The sequence below is a fragment of the Megachile rotundata genome, chromosome 14 (genome assembly GCF_050947335.1).
Source record: "Megachile rotundata isolate GNS110a chromosome 14, iyMegRotu1, whole genome shotgun sequence".
NCBI classification, from domain to species: domain Eukaryota; kingdom Metazoa; phylum Arthropoda; class Insecta; order Hymenoptera; family Megachilidae; genus Megachile; species Megachile rotundata.
Genome location: NC_134996.1, coordinates 14786057 through 14803020, shown reverse-complemented (window position 1 = coordinate 14803020; position 16964 = coordinate 14786057). Strand labels below are relative to the sequence as shown.

The following is a 16964-nucleotide window of genomic DNA, read 5'->3' as shown; positions in this document are numbered from 1 at the left end:
TATTGAAATTATAATGTAACAAATGGAAAGATTGTTCTGTAGTCATAGGTACGTCGATTTCACGTTTCAATAAGTTCGATCACTTGTTTCTTTTTTTATTTCGATTTGCAAGACGATTCTGCAGATACTGATTAAACAGCTGAGTGATTCACGATAATATAGGTCGGTCATTGTTGCACAGCAGGTAGATATTTTAGTTAGTTGCGAAGTTGCAGCAAATGTACGTTTAAGTTCATCTGGAAATGCTTAAATGACAAAAGGTTTCTTATAATTTACAGACGCAATAGTGTATTTATAGTCGTTTATACAAGGTTTATTAATACGTAGTTATACTTAAGGAGTCTGTACGTGTTCATTAACATTTGATTTTTCGGTAATAATAAACGATAAAGTGCTCGAAGCGTTTACCCTACGCTCACGCACGATATAAATTACACGTTACACAAAGGTATATTTTGTAATTTCTTCTTGAACGATTATCCCCGTTAAATAAAATCATCGTGAGAGTCATTGCACAGCCATCGAGTACATAAATGGAGCTCGTTAAGAATTTCGAACGCGAAAACAATTGAGAACTTGCTCAATACAATAAAGGCAAGAAGAGTGAATGGAAAACACGTTTCTTTCAACAATTATTATATTACTTGTCAAAAGCATATTAATATTGAATAATAATATTTTCTCGATGCTTACTTACACGCTACCTACCAAATATAATGAATACAATTTTATAAGCCATTCGACTGGATTCGCAAAAGAAAGAATAATCGTAAAAGATAGCATAGTGTTCGTAACCCGTGACGAAGAACGAATAAAGCTACATCGCTAATCATGATCATTACTGAACAAATGCAAACTGCTATGAGTCGACATTACGTGATCGTTTATGTATATTAGTGTATACATATTATAATACAGATTAAATGAAAGTCGAAGTTTCTTTCGAACATTTTGTAATCGAAAGTATACCGAATGGTTTGTACAAAGTAGAGTGCTACTTAATGTATTAGCAAGAATACCATCATCAACGAGAGATCGTAAACAAAATACTTGTAATAGCGAATGAAGTAGTCACTACCGATTACGTTGCAATCTACAAGTACGTTATTGCTACTTTCCTCGCGTACAGTGCAGCCCCGCTATAAGGCTCCCTTTTCAACGAATGCTAGTACGTATCTGACTCCGATACCGAATTTACGACAACCTTTCCACAATTTTTCCCTCGCCTACAGCCCCATCCAGCGAGATAGCCGTCTAACGAGACTCCGCTGTGTATTAATTTCAGTTACTCGAAACCGAAACGTTTACTGTTGCGACGGTATTCTTGATAATGTGCAGATCAATGCATCGCTAGAAGAAAAGGGAATCTGTACAATTTGCACAAGATTACGACTCAATCTCGTCTACGCCAAGTAAATTTGGCCCTTTGACTTGAAGATTCCGCAGCTACCGGCATGGGATGCGAATATGGACAGGCCGGTTTCGTGCAAAAAGGATGATATTTGCATTGCTGAGCGGGATGAGAGAACACGCACCCCAATTTTGTGCAAGATAAGCCGAATTTACATTTGGGATGTTTGTAAGCACATTTGTCTCCAAACTTGCAGGCCGGGAACGCGCTGCAATTGAGAAAAACAGACGGTAATCATAATTAAGAGAGCAAATAAAACTTTATCGAATAGTAAGAAAAGCAACCTGCACATAACAACAGGATGAAGATACGAGCATTTATTTCCTAATGTACAATTTGGCCAGTATCTACACTTTTCCTTGGATTTATCTATAACAGTCACTGGATTCTCCGTTAATGTTTTTTTTTCTAAACCTACAGACAAAAATAATATTGGACATCTATCATATGCAATAAGTAAAGAAGTGTAATTGCACTGCTTACGTTTTGTCAATACTGAATTTGTTATTAACGTGTTAGTCTTTAATTCTGCGGGACTTGGCGAATGGGATCGGTTATAAATGATTGGGCTTAATTTTCTTCTCCTTCTCGGTGGTTCTTCGGTTTTCTCGACATTTTCGGTGTTGCAATTTTCATTACTTTCGTCCGTTCTTTCCTTCACATCACCTTCTTCTTCTGCTTCTGTTATTTGAAAAACAGACGTTTCTGATTCATTTTGGACATATATATCATTTTGAATTGTTGAAAGTGCAAGTTCATCGTCTTCGTTTACCTGAAAGTATGGAAGATAAAGGAAAATTTGAAAAATTAAATAGAATTCAATAAAAGCAAGTACCATTAACTGACTGTCGTTACTAACTACCTCCATCTCCAAACGTTCATCGTCATCAGACATAGTTTTTTCGTTCACAAGATTGTTGTTATATCCGTTCAATGTAACTAAAAATTTCTGATTATCGTCGCTCCTTTGAAATAACGACATTATGACTCCCATATGCTCCTCGGAAACTGGTTGCGGTACATCTATAGACCGTATAATACTAAATATGTTAGAGAAATAATTTTAGGTGTTATGTACATTTACACATACACACATAAAGTATACTTACAAGGACTTGATTTTGCTTCTGCGATATCTGTATTTAATTCTACTTGGATTTTTTCCATTACTAATCTCTTATTGGAATTGAGATGTACCGACAAAGTTTGGCCTACATCTCTTGCAGCAGCAGGTTTAAGGCGTTTTAACATTTGTTTTTTATCCTACGAAAACCAATGTATTAAAGAAAATAAATTGTGTTTGATATTTATATTTAAAGTAACAGTAGATTATTTTATAATGGTAAAATTATTTTATAATGAAAACTTATGTATTACATTTTATACACACCAATAAAGATGGCTCTGGATTTTTTTGTGTAACCACAGACTGATTTGCTTCTGCAACAGCTCTTAATAAAAGTGACTGTGTAGCCCGTTTTTGTGCAGGTTGCAATGGTTTCAATGGCCTTGGTGTTACAATTACTTTACTGGGTATCTTAGTTTCTTCGATATCTTCTATGTCACTTGATTCTTTATTCATTTTCTCTAATGGTTTTAATCGTTTTCTGTCACTTTTGATTGGCATAGGTTTATTTACAGCTATTATATGGGATTTAATAGGACCAGAATTTCCCACAGATTGTGCATCATCGTCCAATTCTTCCTCCGCGCCCAAATTGAGGTAATCGTCGTCTTCGCTACTTTGAGATTTTCTAATCGACGAAGAAAAATTACTTTTAATGCCTATTGGCTTGAAATTATTCTTTAATGGTCCCAATCTATTCTTTATATTTTTATTGATGACTGAAGTATCACGGTCCTGTTCTAAGAGTTTACTTTTAAATTCCATAGCCTCTTTATTTCCTGGCTGTTTCGATGGTTTATTGGTATGTCCGATCCCTAAACGATCTTTAATAGTACCTGTCATCTTCTCTACCGATCTTGACTTTACATTAGAATTCGCCTTCTCTTTTAACTCAATACTTTTAGAAATTTTATCAATTTTAGTATTTCCTAGTCGAGTCTTAATATTACTAATTTTATCGGAATCATTGTGTTTCAACTCGATATCGCGACTTCTTTTTAATCGTTCGTCAGCGTCAAAATTTCTTCCCCTCTGAAAATTAGTACTACGATTACTGTCTAATCTATGTTTTTCAAGATGTTTTTCATTCTGTCTATATCTGCTTTCGCTGTCTGTTCTTTCTCTGTGAACTTCAAATTTCTTCCTAGGAGATACCACTCCCAAACGATTTTTAACAGAAACAACAGAGGTGACTTTTGGCTTATTCACGCAAGACTTCAATTTCTTTGCATTATCTTCTGTTGTACTTTCACCATTCTCCTCAATTTTTGATCTTTTTACTTCGCTTTGTTTTTTCTCTGAACCATCTTTATGATTATTCGTCGTATCTAATGGTCTTTTAAGATTTCTAGACGATTTATCATCCAATTTTGTATTGGTATGGGATTCTCCAACTTTACTGTTAAAAGTTTCAATGGTAGATACTTCTTTATTGATACTGATACTTTGGCTGTCGTTTGTCTGTGTTTTTTTTACTACAGACTGATGAGAAATATGATTAGGAGTACCATCTGATTTATTTTCATTATTTGTATTTCTTACAGATTTATCTATATTTTTGTTTTGACTTGTATCCAATTTTTGACTAGATATGGATGCTTTTGTGTTCTGCTTGTGGAATGATTTGTCATCCTTTAAGCTTTTATTTGAAGTCTTGTCAGGCGTTTGATTAGCAGCTTGATCTTCCAAGAAGGAAGTTGTACACGCTTTTTTCTTTTTCCTTTCCTCTTCTTGTTTAACCACAACCATAGGTACAAACTCTCTTAATGATTTCTTTTTAGCTACAGTAACCTTTTGTAACTTTTTCAATACTTGGTCATGTAACCAATCTACAAACGGGGTTGTACAACTTTCCAAAAACAAATACAAGTCCTCGTGCATCTGCTGACGGGACTTTTTGTTTACGACCATCACTAAAATATAATCTGGTAATTCCTCATCATATCGTACTCCTAATTCCAATAGTTTAGCACGAATTGCACTCTGAAAGAAATGGTAAATGTTAATGATAACGTAAAGAAAATTAAAAGCAGTAACCAGTAATTAAAGCAGTAAATTAAAAGACTAATGAACTAATACATTGAAAATGCTACTGTTTTATCATTAGCAATAACACTTATAACTACATTACAAAACATGATTTAAACTCGTGCAAAAGTGATACGATACAATCACGGAGCGACTAAACAGGGACTTGTTGAAAATCCTATGAATTGTAGATTCAGGATTATTGAACACAACTTGGCGACTACAAAAGTGTAACACCTAACTAAATGTACCGATCTTGTACTTACTCGTAATTGATTCGTGACTTCTATTCCGCGAATATCCATGTTTAATGATTACATGTAACGAACTAAATATACGAAAGAAGAAAACAATTGTCGAATCAAGAAATCGACGATATTATTATAGATATTAAAGAATAAAAACATTCTTCGCCACGAAGAATCCAAATGCTTTCTTATGCCGTGTAAGGATATAGTTTAGATGGGATACTATACAATAATGCTTGGTAATGTTTCAAATAAATCTAATAAGTAGGGATTTTATTTATATTATTTTTTATATATAAACTACCGAATCAATGGTTAAAAGAATTTATTATTTATTACTTTATAATTATACAGTACTTCAAATTAATATTCTTTTCATAACGCGTACAATGAGAGGTTATTTGTTACACGTTGCTCAGCTACTTCTATATACTACATGTTCCGCGGTTCGATAAAGGCGCGAAAATATAGATCAAATTTCTCTTTAAACTCATCGAATGTACCCACATACGTTATAATTTATTTACAGTTGGCTTTTGACTTGATTCGAGTCTGATTTATTACTTTATCCTATAGAAGAGTATCGGTAAAAACTTGATGATTCGAGAAATACTCTACTAGAAACTTTGAGCAAGAATGTTGATGAAGTGTGCCACAAATAATCCAAAAACAAGAGAACGCCATTATTATCATCTGTCGAGAAGATAATCGAAGTATCCGATCGATATAAACTATAATTTAATGTCATGAAGCAATTAATTTTATAATGGAAGTGCACCAAGAAACGTATAGCATTGTTGTATTTATGTCACAGTAAAACATCTATTAACCTTATATTTAGAAATTACCAATAATAATTTGTTTAATTGATCAATAAAAGTCAAGATGTTTAATATTATGAGCATCTTTAAATCCGGTCATTTGCATCTACTATACGATCTCTTCCGGTTATCGGCAAGGATTGGTGTCGCTATGATAATTGCTACGTTTAAAATGGTTTTACCTTGTCGAACGAAGAATTTGTTAGGCGAAACAGTGTTGGTAAATAAAAATATCATTAAATGTACATTTAGATTTTGCTATTACGATCATTAAATATTTTCTATTAGATTACCGGTGCTGGGCATGGGATTGGCCGTGAATTGGCGATTCAATTAGCTTCGTTAGGTTGTATAGTTGTTTGTTGGGATATTGATGTTGAAGCAAATCGGTCAACAATTAGCGCAATATCACAGAAGGGTGGAGAAGTAACAAAAAGATATTTATTTTGTTTATTATCGATTTATCAATTATAGTATACAGTATTAAATGTTCTAGGGATACGGTTTCGTCATTGACACATCGAAAAAAATCGAGGTACAAGAAACCGTACGATTGATGAAAAAGTCAGGTATACCGGATGTGTCCATCTTAATTAATAACGCTGCCGTGTTATATCATCGCCCTTTCCTAAAACAAGATTCAGATATCATAGAGAAGACCTTCAATGTCAATGTTTTGTCAAATTTCTGGGTGTGTTATCATTTACCTTCATCACGATTAACATATTGATTACCTTGAGATCTATCGATAACGAGGATTACGATTGACTCGACTTTGTCGTTCGAGGGTTGATACTTATTAATTAATAATACATACTTTACGAACGCGTTAAATGGTGTTGAAATATAACAATTTTTTATATATCAAATAGACAATCGAAGCTTTCCTACCGAGCATGATACAAAATGGAAAAGGACATGTTGTATGTATGTGCAGCATGTGCGGTATATACGGGGTGTCTCAAAAAGTAACGTACTGCTCGTCGAAGTTCGCGGTTAGAGGTAAGATTTTAAATAGAGTTTGTACAAATATTTTTCAACATTTATTTAAATAAGCCACAAGTTCATATTTGATAGGATTAATGGAGGCTCTTCTGGAGGAGTTTAGATTAGATTCTAAGACTTCTAATATACGATTCACCACTGTATACCCGTTTTATGTTGATACTGGCCTAGCTAGGGATCCAAAATACAGGTAACAAATGCAACAGCGAATATTTTGTTGATTCCTAATTCTGGGACATGATTTTCACCGTAGATTTCCGTACATATTCGGGGCAGTATCCCCAGAATACGCGGCGAAAGAAGTAATCAAAGCGATAAGAAGAAATTATACCGAATATTCTATACCAAGATGCCTTCTTACGTTAAACGCCATTAATAGGTATTTTTTATCAACGTAAAAGCTGTCGCAGCAATAATATACATCGTGAAAATTGCAAATTCCTCTCGTAACAGTGATTCATAGTAAACACTGCCACGTAATAAAATGTGTACTAAAACATTTACGATCACGTAAACAATGGTTAAGTATGTTCGACGTAGTAAAATTTGCATTTGACGTCTATGGTTTTCAGAATCGTCCCTGAAAACGTGATGAGACTTATTCTGGATTTTCTGGGAGATGTAGAACGAAAACAAAAGGAAGCACTCATTTCTTGCGAAAGTGACGCGTTAAAGTGACACTGCTAATTATATAGAATGACGAATGACATATTTTATAATATCGTTTACGTTTAGTTATTACATTTGAAGGTCGTATTGCGTAATGTAGAGATTAGGATCATTTATTTATAATTTAAATCTGTTCTAACTGATGGTTATATGTAATATCTCCTTTACGATTCTAAGACTCGATAAAATATTGTTATTTATTACAACATGAACGTTAATACAATAATTTGCACTGTACATATATAGATTACATGTTTCGTTAATTGACAATCATTCATTGAAAATTTAACGATGTTACAGTTATGCATCATGGAATCCTTGACCATGGACATTGAACTGAACCGGTTCAAAGTACTTACTGAATCGGCACGATGCATCCTTTCGCTTGTACGCAGCGCACATCTGCCAGAAACATCTTTAACGTTGGAACGTGTAGCAGCTTTACTCTTACATTCAACTTGATTCGCCAACGGGCTTATGAGGTAATCAAACTGTTTATCATTTTCTCTATAGATGCGACATCGACATTACGTGTTCACAATAGAGCCAGTAGGTTTTTTTCATTATCATCGATGTACAACCTAGTTCGCATACCGTAGTGAATTGGATCTTACGATCAGGTATTTATTGCGTGACCTGGTCGTACCCGATTGAAACTTGGGGCAGTTCAACAGCACTTCAATTATCTTTTGTAATCCTCGGTACCCTTGCGTGTAAATCTATATGCATTAGTGGATCGCGTGTATTAACTACCTGGAACAAAGGTTTACCTCGTCGACAGGTAGACCAAGTAAACTCTTTCCCAGCTAGAAATTTATTTATGTCTAACAGAACGGTTTCACGTCTCCTTAGAAAAGTCATTAAATTTTACGATGCTTACGAGCTTGTGAAACAATCACACTTCGGCTATGATTGTACTTGACTGTTTTCGTAATGTTTTCTCATACGCGTTTCGTTTTCGAGCAAATTTGATATTACGAATATTTGAAAAATGCAATTTTCAAACAATTTATTATCGCATCATATAAACTTGAAAAATAATTTTATTCGAAACCTAAGAGATAAGAAAGAGAATTTTTAAAACGTTCTGTAGAGTCAAATTTTTTATCATCGACGGTCTGTAAAACGGGTCGTTATGTCATCACGACCGACTTTTTTGATTCGTTTAACGAGAATAAACTTTTTTCACTCAAGGATTCTCCAAAGTCGTCGAAGTCGTAAGGATAGATGAATTTAGAAAAGAGGCGGAGCAGAATTGAAGGAGGATGAAGGGGATGGCATGGCTCAGCTTATTCAAGAATATTCAAGCGCATCAGTCAAGTTCAAACCGTTCGGACTGTCAAGTAGAGTTGAAGTTTACTTCCGAGCTCTTTCAAATTCGTTAGCCTTTGACGTACAGTGATCACAGGTTTGTCCTTTCGTCAATGTTTAAAGCAGTGTTTTCTCGTTAGTCTGTTACGAATATTTTATTAAAATTTGCTCTTTGTTACCACAAAAAAGGTACGTATTCTAAGTAAAGAATACAGTAAGAATTTTTCGTCCCGCAATCACGATAATTTTACAAAAGTAAATCGGCACTGCTTTAAATCATATTTATTAAATAAATTGTTCATTAATTTGTATAGTTTGACGAACATTTGCAATGCATATATTAGAGAGAGACAAAGTGACGTAGCGTTTTTTAGGCGATAAGTTGTTTTAGCAACATCTTGTTTTCCTCGAATATTGGTAAAAAAACTTGGCTTCGTCATTTGAATATCAAAGTTCTCTGTCACGTCGGTCAAGTTTACCTTGATACAACGTACAATCATTTTTAAAATTTTTATGATTCTAATAATTTTGATTCTATAATAATTCTATTTACATATAATATAATAAGAAACGAGTAAAGTATTTTAAACGTTCAGATTACAAGCCAGCAAAGGAATATAAAGGCTTTGTACTTAATGCAATAGACGTACAATTCTAATTCAATTTCAGTGTCACAGCGATGGATATAAACTGGGAAGTCTGAAGAATTATTACTTGGTTTTTTACCGCTGAGCATCGACAGTGCACATTAATATTAACGCTTGTCAAAGTCAGTAGTTCAATTTTGAGACACAACAGATTCAAGGTAAAACTTCGTTTATTTTATTTTACCGAGTCTTGTATTTTGAAAATCAAAACGAGCCTGGTTCCTTCAATTGATATTTCGTGTTCAGTGTTCGAAATGGATGTTTCATGTAAATTATAGAAATATGATTTTAAAAAGTTGAAAGAAACAAATAAATGTCTATTTGATGTCGGTCAAAGCTGAGCATGCAACAAATCTTTGGTCTTATATTTATAGTCGCAATAAAGTTACGCGATTCGCGTTAAAGTATTGAAATCAGTTTGAAGCAATACGGAAAGGTAGTGACGGACAATCGGTCAAACAGTGTCAGAGACCCCGGAAGTCCTTGCGTCGTTCATAGAACATTGACCTTATTCAAATTCATAAATCAAGGTCCTTTAGGTTCTTTTCCTGTTAACATATCTCTTTTCACCCGCTAGCTCCTTTCATTATCCGCCAGAGCTTTAATTACGAAACAGTCGTTAAAGATTGGATTTCCTCTCGACTACTCAATCTCAATGTTTGTCAAGTTAGTTTTATAGATTTGACCGGACCTCTCCGACTACTGACTGGAACTTTTAATCGTATTGACAAAAGGTAAATAGCGCTGCGTTCAGAGGTTCAAAGGTGTTAATTTCGTTTCAAAGTGTACCGTGTCCTTACCTCTATGTTAAAAGTTTCACGCAAGCTACAAACGAAACTATATCTATAATCATAATGTCGAACATTGTACAAAATCTTTAGGGGAAACATGCTCGTGGATTAAAACTTGGTTGCCCTCTTGAAAGGCTTTCAGTCCGTGCAACTCCTTTCTCCTGAAACGTCGATTTGCTTCATAGTTGGTGCGGTCAACAATTCTAAAAAGTGCTTTCAAGTTAAATGTTAATATTATGCTAGTGAGCAAGTTACTGTCTGCGAATACCCTCAATGTACTCGGAGCAACGAACGTAGTGAAACTATATCTATAAACTGTACATGTTCACCTTGAGAACTACTCGAAGAATCGAGATACAAGTTCACGATAATCTTCTCAAGAACTAGACAGTTTTATCGCACGTTCACAGACTACAAGGTTGTTCTCTGCACGTGAGGGTTCTGCCCACTTATTCCGAAATCTAACTATGCTTTATAGCGCGCTTTTCAGAACATTTCACAGGAATATAAATCGTAATAGAATTGTGGATCGCTTAAGGTATAATGTTTAAACATCGAATTAAAAGAAGCGAATGTAATAAAGATCCACCGTTAAAGTAGGATATTACGTAAAGAACAGAAATCGCTTTAATTACACAATTGCAGATAGATATAATTACTTACCGTTAACTTGGGCGGTCTTATTCGTTAACTGCGGTATAAATTCTGTTTATTTCTATCGTAATTCTGTCTCCACAGCGTACTTCCCTTTCCGAATCTTACAAAAATCGCTAACTTTCATTTCCAATTATATTTTATTTCCAACATTCCACTTTAATATACGCGGATTAAGAACTAGTTTACTTTCTTTCGGTGATCGAGACGTAAGAATTTGCCGGTGATTAGAACGTCGGTAGAGAGAAAGATAAAAATGTGGCAGACGCGGAAGAAATGACTAGACCGTGCAATAGTTTTAACACGTGCAGCGGGTTGAATTCTACGCTCGCATGCAATCATTGAGACGGGCAACACTTTCTCGTAATTGTCCCAGATATTATATAAGCATAATACAAATCTGTTGCTGATTTAACGCACTGATATCCATACTACGTATCACGTGTTTCCACAGTAAATAGCGGATTTGTGCATAGCCTTTTTGCGTATCTAATTGTTGCGTCAAAATTTCACTTTCACTGATTTTTATTCACATTGTGTAATTGAAATTTTGACTGGTCATATGGATCGTAAACTTTCCGCGGTTTGCAAGTTGAGGCCGTCTACTTACCCCGATAACACGCGCTGCGCGTGGAGACATCGATGATTTTATGGTTCTTACACCGTGAGTCAGCTTGCCAAGTAGGGGTGATTGGTTAATAAAAGCTTCGATTTCGCTGAACCATCGAGCCGCCGAGGTTCTAATTTCTTTCGGAAAATATTTTTGCACGAATTATATTTCAATTTTTATTGTTTTCAGGACGCGATGCTGTTTACGACAGATAAATCACTGATGGTAAATCCGAAAATGGAATATCCTTCGACGAACTTCTGGGTATTTTTCACTGTTGAATTTTTGATGGGCGTGCTTCTATCTGGTTTTTTAGCTATTCTCAAAATAGTGAAGTCATCGTTGCCAAAACCGCCGAGGGATTTGACCGGAGATGTAGTCGTGGTGAGTATGTGAATGTCATTTTGCGACATAAAATGATTCTTCACAAAATGATTTTTAATGATTCTTTGTTAGATAGCAGGCGCCACATCGTCTCTTGGTGAATCACTCGCGGGAGAATTCGCGAGGAATCGGTGCACCGTGGTTTGCATGGATAATGACTCGAAATTGGTAGATGAAACAGTCTGCAGACTACAAAAAAATTATCACGCGATTCAGGAAATTCCGCCTAAACACAAAACAGACGATTCATTGGAGCATGATGCAACGATTATACCTTATCGCTGTGACTTACTGGACAAAAATGATATACGAAGAACAGCGGAAAAGATCAAGGAAGACGTTGGAAGAGTCGATATCTTAATTACCTGTGTTGGTAATCCTAATCAGGATATCTTTGATACGGCTAGCAGGACCCTGATGAGTCATTTTTGGGTAAGAGTCATTTCGCTCTTTCTAATTCGTAATAAGTTGATACTGCGCTAAACGAAGATAAACACAAAGATGAAAGTAAATCGCTTCTCTTATGTCACAGACAGTCATGACGTTTTTACCACTATTGTTGTGTCGTAAACGGGCTCACATTGTCGGTGTAACTCCAGTTGTATCGAACGAAGACGCGTACCATGGTTCTAGAGCAGCGATAGCTGGTAAGCCATTCGATACAATATAATGTATCGTAAAAGAATTTTTTTTAATCTTCTTTAATGTTTTATACAGGTCTTATGGAAAGTCTCTGGGAAGTATTAGGCAATCACAGCGGTCAGCTAACATTCCTCGCGTTCTCGCCAATCGCACAATGCAGGTATATTGTTTTTAATTATGTAATTATTAAGTATCAGATTTAGTTAGAAATAAAGAATATTTTCGTGGTAAAACTTTCAGAAATTAAAAACACAATTTCTGTCGTTTTTCTCCAGAACGTTGAAGCAAAGCGAGGAACGGATAGCTCGTAATATTGTGCGAGCAGTCAGAACGGATCAGAGCACTTTAAATAGCAGCTGGATCTCCAGATTTTTATATCAAACAAGGTACAAAACAAAAGTGAGAGATCGTTGGCAGTACTTTCCTATTTAAGCGAACGCCCACCTGGTCGCTTACGTTCTTGCTGGATCTGCTCTTTTTATCCTATATTTTTGGAATGGGAATTTTGCAGTAACTATAATAATGTTTATCATGCTTCTCAACTCGTAAACTTTTCGACCGGTGCACTACTATAATTATTTCCTTTAAATCCTTAACTTTGTTTTTATTCCTTTTCTCAGTTGCGTGATTCACTATGGAATAACGTTGCTCACACAATGGATCCATTCCCACCGATGCGGCGATTCTCGATAAATGTTATTTTCTACTTGAAGAAACTGAGTCAGTACAGAAGATAACGAAGATGGATAATTTGATAATCTACGAACTGTAATGACAAGGATTAAAGTGTCCGTTAGTTCTTCGCGTAAAAGAAATTAGACGCAACGATTCGTATAACAGAAACTTTTATTCGAAACAAAATAAATATTAATTTTTCGATATATCTACGACGCGTTAAGAGTCCCAAGACAAAACCTTCTTAAATTCTTTGCAGAATTTTAAAAAGGTGTACACGTAAATCTTGAAATTTGATTAACTCGAGTACGGATGAGATTGGTCTCGTGAAGAATGTTAGTCGGGAAGCAGGACGTCATAATGACCGTTGTCCGAGTTTCCAGTAAATAGTAATCTCGCAGTTTCATATCGAGAACTAACGTGATTATGAAAGACTCGTTTTAACTCTTGTCTCTCGTTGATTTCGCGGTATATGGATAGGTTCATGTAATACATCTTCGTCGCCACCGTGCACTCGAGCTCACTGGCGAACGTGCCAACCATGTTCATATAATCACAATACGTCTGTCGGTCGGATATGTTCCATTCGGCCATCACAAATGGTCCGTACTCGTGCCAATTCTCTTTGATGTGTTGCACGACCTGTTGAACAGGAAACATCGAACAGAATTCGTACTACATGTTATCTATTGTAACGAGTTTCATGCGTTTGTGATACTGTGTAGAAAATTTCGAGTTTAAAGCAGTCACAAGTTGACTCCGAGTCGGTTAACGCGGTAGAGTGGAATGTGTCCAGAGTTTTAAGAATGAATTGCTTAGAATACTCTATCGTTATTATTTTAGATCAGTGTTTTTTCGTATCAATCGGACATAGAATCTTCCGAGTATTTTGAGCAGTTTGTCTTATAACAAATAGCTTGAATGTCTAATCGCGTTTGAGAAGCATATAAAGCACACCATTGAACGCAGATATCGATGCTCGCCTTCGTTCCGCCAGAGAATGTAGCTAATCGCTCGGAACATACAATTACCATCGCCATAAATGTTGTGCACGCGAAACGTGCCTTCTGTGCACCTTAAACGAGCCGTACCTGCGAATAAGTGAAACATTAATATCACTTGATAAATTTAGAAAAAGTATGTGCGAAAAGGCAAAGAAATTGGTTTGTATCGAGGTACCTTTTTTTAAAAAAATAGAACGCTCGTTTCTGTTTCTTTCAATCGGACTGGTTCTAATGTCTTGCGCTGATAATTCGGTGAAAGGGATCCAATTCGTCTGTCGGAAGTAAACGGATTTCGCTCGTCGAATTCCCGAAGCGCTGCCAACGTTGTTAAAGTCTCCACGGTCCAAATAGTGTTCGTGTCCGAATCTGTTATACCCTTTTGCATTCTTGACTAGCGACGAGCGACGTACGCATTTGTCTATTAATAAAATACGTGACAACAATCGATAATCCGTGTTGGTTACAAATAAAGAATTGTACGCGATCTGCCGCTTTCGATGAAGCTGAGACATTTAATTTTAAAACTCTCGTAATAATTATCACCTGTAGAATTAAAGATTATCGTTATTGATTCGTTGCAACTCACCGTCCTCGAAAATGTAACTGCAGAAATAAAAGCACCACAGACAAGGTAAAAATAGTGCTTTCAAGAATGCTAATATACGAACTTTCGTAACGTCCAGTTTAGTTTTATTTCAACACCGAGAGAATTTCTCAGCTTCATCAATTGCCGCATCTTTCGATGATGTACGAATGTGTCTCAAAATGAGTATAACATATGTATGTATGCTTTTGCACGATCGTTCACGCGCGGATAATTTACACGGACATAATTTCATGCGCTGTTGTCTGTACGTTTTAACAATATGACATATAAATTGATTTTCTAATGTCTTTTCCATTTCACAATGTCCGAACTTCATTATGTATTACGGAATATCGTGTTTATTATTCTGTAAAATGTTGCGCATTGAATAAACTCAGTAAATAAAGCCTAATTGTTATTTATTTAATACCCAACACACGCTACAAACTTTTTTTATATCATTTACCAATCGTTTCTTGCACTTAGCATCATAACTCTAATTTCCTTCTAGCAGATAGGTGCGCAATAATAACAATAGAAAATAGTAATTAGCAGCAGCGCATCTCTTTTTGAAAATTTGGTAAGTATTTTGAATACGTCGTTCATTAAAATTATTTAAAATCAATGGGTACAAGCGCGCTTCCCGAAACAGTACCACTAGTGACATCTACAGGCGACAAGTCGTACAACGGAATTAAAAAAAAACGATTTTCTGCAAAATTAGAGGTTTTTTCGCTTTTCTGAGGCGGCTATAGTATTCTACGACCCCTATTCTGCTAAAAAAATGTCATCACAGTTTGCCAAAACCATTAGAAAAAAAATAAAAAAATAATGCATTTTATGGACCTAAAAAAGTCTAGCCATCTAGCGGTGAGCAATGCAACTAAGATATATAAAAATTACGACTTTCTATACTAGCGCCATCTAGCGGATGGGTACCAGGAGCTGCTTTTAGTATCAGGAGCGCAGAAAACTAAAGGTAGTTCGCGTAAAACAGTGTGCATGCGCAGTAGAGCTATAAGCTTACCCTATAGACACGATAATGAGTATGCAAAATCGTTAATTACTCACTTTCTAAGGACAATCTATGAACTTTTATGATTAAAGAATGTTCAGTGATTCCCCAGCTACTTTCTCATATCACAATTGTTCAGATTTTTATTGTAAATAATTAGTTATTCATATATATCCAACGCGAAGTCGGCGGAATACATCGTACGCATGAGCTAATATCAAATAATTAATACCACATTTTCTAAACACAATTTATGCACTTTCATTATTAAAGAATGTTCAGTGATCCCTCAGCCACTCTCTCGTATCATATTTGTTCAGATTTTTAATGAAAATAACTAGTTATTAACTAATAACCTAAAGCCAGCCACGGAGACAAGCGGTATATACGAGGTCATATAGAATAATTAATTACACGTTTTCTGCATATATTTTGTGCACTTTTAGGATTGAAGAATGTTCAGCAATGCACTATTTACATAGCTTGATCGTAAAAATACATAAATAATATTCGGGTAATGAGTAATTAATTATTTTGTGTCAGCATTCCGATACGTACATACACCGCCTATGTCAATTCTACTGCGCATACGCGGCGCAGTTCTGTACGCGAGGCCCCGCCTCCAGTCTTCTGCGCGACGCAGTCCTGTAGGCGTGGCCCCGCCTCCTGTCGTATAGACGTGGCCACGCCTCTTGTCTACTGCCCATGCAAAGTGCAATATTTCGGCACTTTGACGACGTAGTATGGTTCCCGAGGCATTTACAAACAAATTTCTATTAGGGTTTGATGCGTTTTGATGTCTAATAAAGCCAGAAAATCAATTTTTGTCGAATTCGGTCCAAAACGGCACAGGTGGCGCCATCTAGCGGCGAGCGGCGGAACTACGAAAAACTAAAATTTCGATTTTCTCGAAAACTAGGCACTTTTCCGAAATTCCGAGATATACACATTTTTCCTTGTCGCCCACGGAATCGAACGAGTCTAATTATAGCCCGCTAGGACTTTTATTAAAGAAAATAGAAAAATAGCCCATTTCATGGACTAAAAAATTACCGTCCATCTAGCGGCGAAAGTTGGAACTACAAAAATATAAAAATGCTATTTTCTCGAAAATTAGCGAATTTCGAGTACTTCTGAGGCTCAGAAAGTGTGATGTGATCGCATTAGAACCAAAATATACTAATAAAAGTTTCCTAAAAGCCTTAATAAAGAAAATAAAAAAAATGTCATTTTATGGAGAAAATTTGTGGCGCCATCTAGCGGCGAAACTGCTATCGATACTGAAAAACGTATATCCGAACACGCTTTAAGGAGTAATATAAAAAGTAATATTGCGC

At 35.7% G+C, this 16964-nt stretch overlaps 4 protein-coding genes across 10 annotated transcripts; 2 read left to right on the top strand and 2 right to left on the bottom strand.

Annotated features, from left to right (window-relative positions):
* Positions 1 to 261: 261 nt before the first annotated feature.
* Nab2 (Nuclear polyadenosine RNA-binding 2) lies at positions 262 to 7700 on the bottom strand. Of its 3 annotated transcripts, none has more exons than XM_076539388.1 (7): positions 7668 to 7700; positions 2802 to 4520; positions 2521 to 2674; positions 2247 to 2434; positions 1895 to 2183; positions 1696 to 1825; positions 262 to 1619 (listed from the first exon to the last, which is right to left on the bottom strand). In XM_076539388.1, the coding sequence occupies exons 1-7, from the start codon at positions 7683 to 7685 to the stop codon at positions 1394 to 1396; spliced, it is 2724 nt and encodes a 907-aa protein (XP_076395503.1). In that variant the 5' UTR covers positions 7686 to 7700; the 3' UTR covers positions 262 to 1393. The 3 variants fall into 3 exon arrangements, with proteins under 3 accessions (XP_076395503.1, XP_012150621.1, XP_003707629.1); XM_012295231.2 differs by lacking the exon at positions 7668 to 7700 and adding an exon at positions 4832 to 4995; XM_003707581.3 differs by lacking the exon at positions 7668 to 7700 and adding an exon at positions 4832 to 4993 and having other exon boundaries at positions 2274 to 2434.
* firl (firelighter) lies at positions 5211 to 7341 on the top strand. The gene is made up of 7 exons (XM_003707528.3): positions 5211 to 5854; positions 5923 to 6060; positions 6131 to 6325; positions 6507 to 6636; positions 6712 to 6829; positions 6893 to 7018; positions 7212 to 7341. Exons 1-7 carry the CDS (start codon positions 5699 to 5701, stop codon positions 7315 to 7317), a joined length of 969 nt encoding a protein of 322 aa, XP_003707576.1. The 5' UTR covers positions 5211 to 5698; the 3' UTR covers positions 7318 to 7341.
* On the top strand, positions 7652 to 13230 carry LOC100876848 (short-chain dehydrogenase/reductase family 16C member 6). Of its 5 annotated transcripts, none has more exons than XR_013040407.1 (8): positions 7652 to 7790; positions 8503 to 8651; positions 11511 to 11705; positions 11778 to 12137; positions 12238 to 12352; positions 12423 to 12507; positions 12623 to 12857; positions 12968 to 13230. XR_013040407.1 is itself a non-coding variant. In XM_012295233.2 (8 exons), the coding sequence occupies exons 2-8, from the start codon at positions 8574 to 8576 to the stop codon at positions 13038 to 13040; spliced, it is 1017 nt and encodes a 338-aa protein (XP_012150623.1). In that variant the 5' UTR covers positions 7652 to 7790; positions 8503 to 8573; the 3' UTR covers positions 13041 to 13230. The 5 variants fall into 5 exon arrangements, 4 of the variants coding, with proteins under 4 accessions (XP_012150623.1, XP_076395531.1, XP_076395529.1 ...); XM_012295233.2 differs by having other exon boundaries at positions 12623 to 12733; XM_076539414.1 differs by lacking the exon at positions 7652 to 7790 and adding an exon at positions 7851 to 7928 and having other exon boundaries at positions 12623 to 12733.
* On the bottom strand, positions 13176 to 14538 carry LOC100876741 (uncharacterized). The gene is made up of 3 exons (XM_076539421.1): positions 14202 to 14538; positions 13980 to 14113; positions 13176 to 13664 (listed from the first exon to the last, which is right to left on the bottom strand). Exons 1-3 carry the CDS (start codon positions 14536 to 14538, stop codon positions 13359 to 13361), a joined length of 777 nt encoding a protein of 258 aa, XP_076395536.1. The 3' UTR covers positions 13176 to 13358.
* Between the last annotated feature and the right edge of the window lie 2426 nt (positions 14539 to 16964).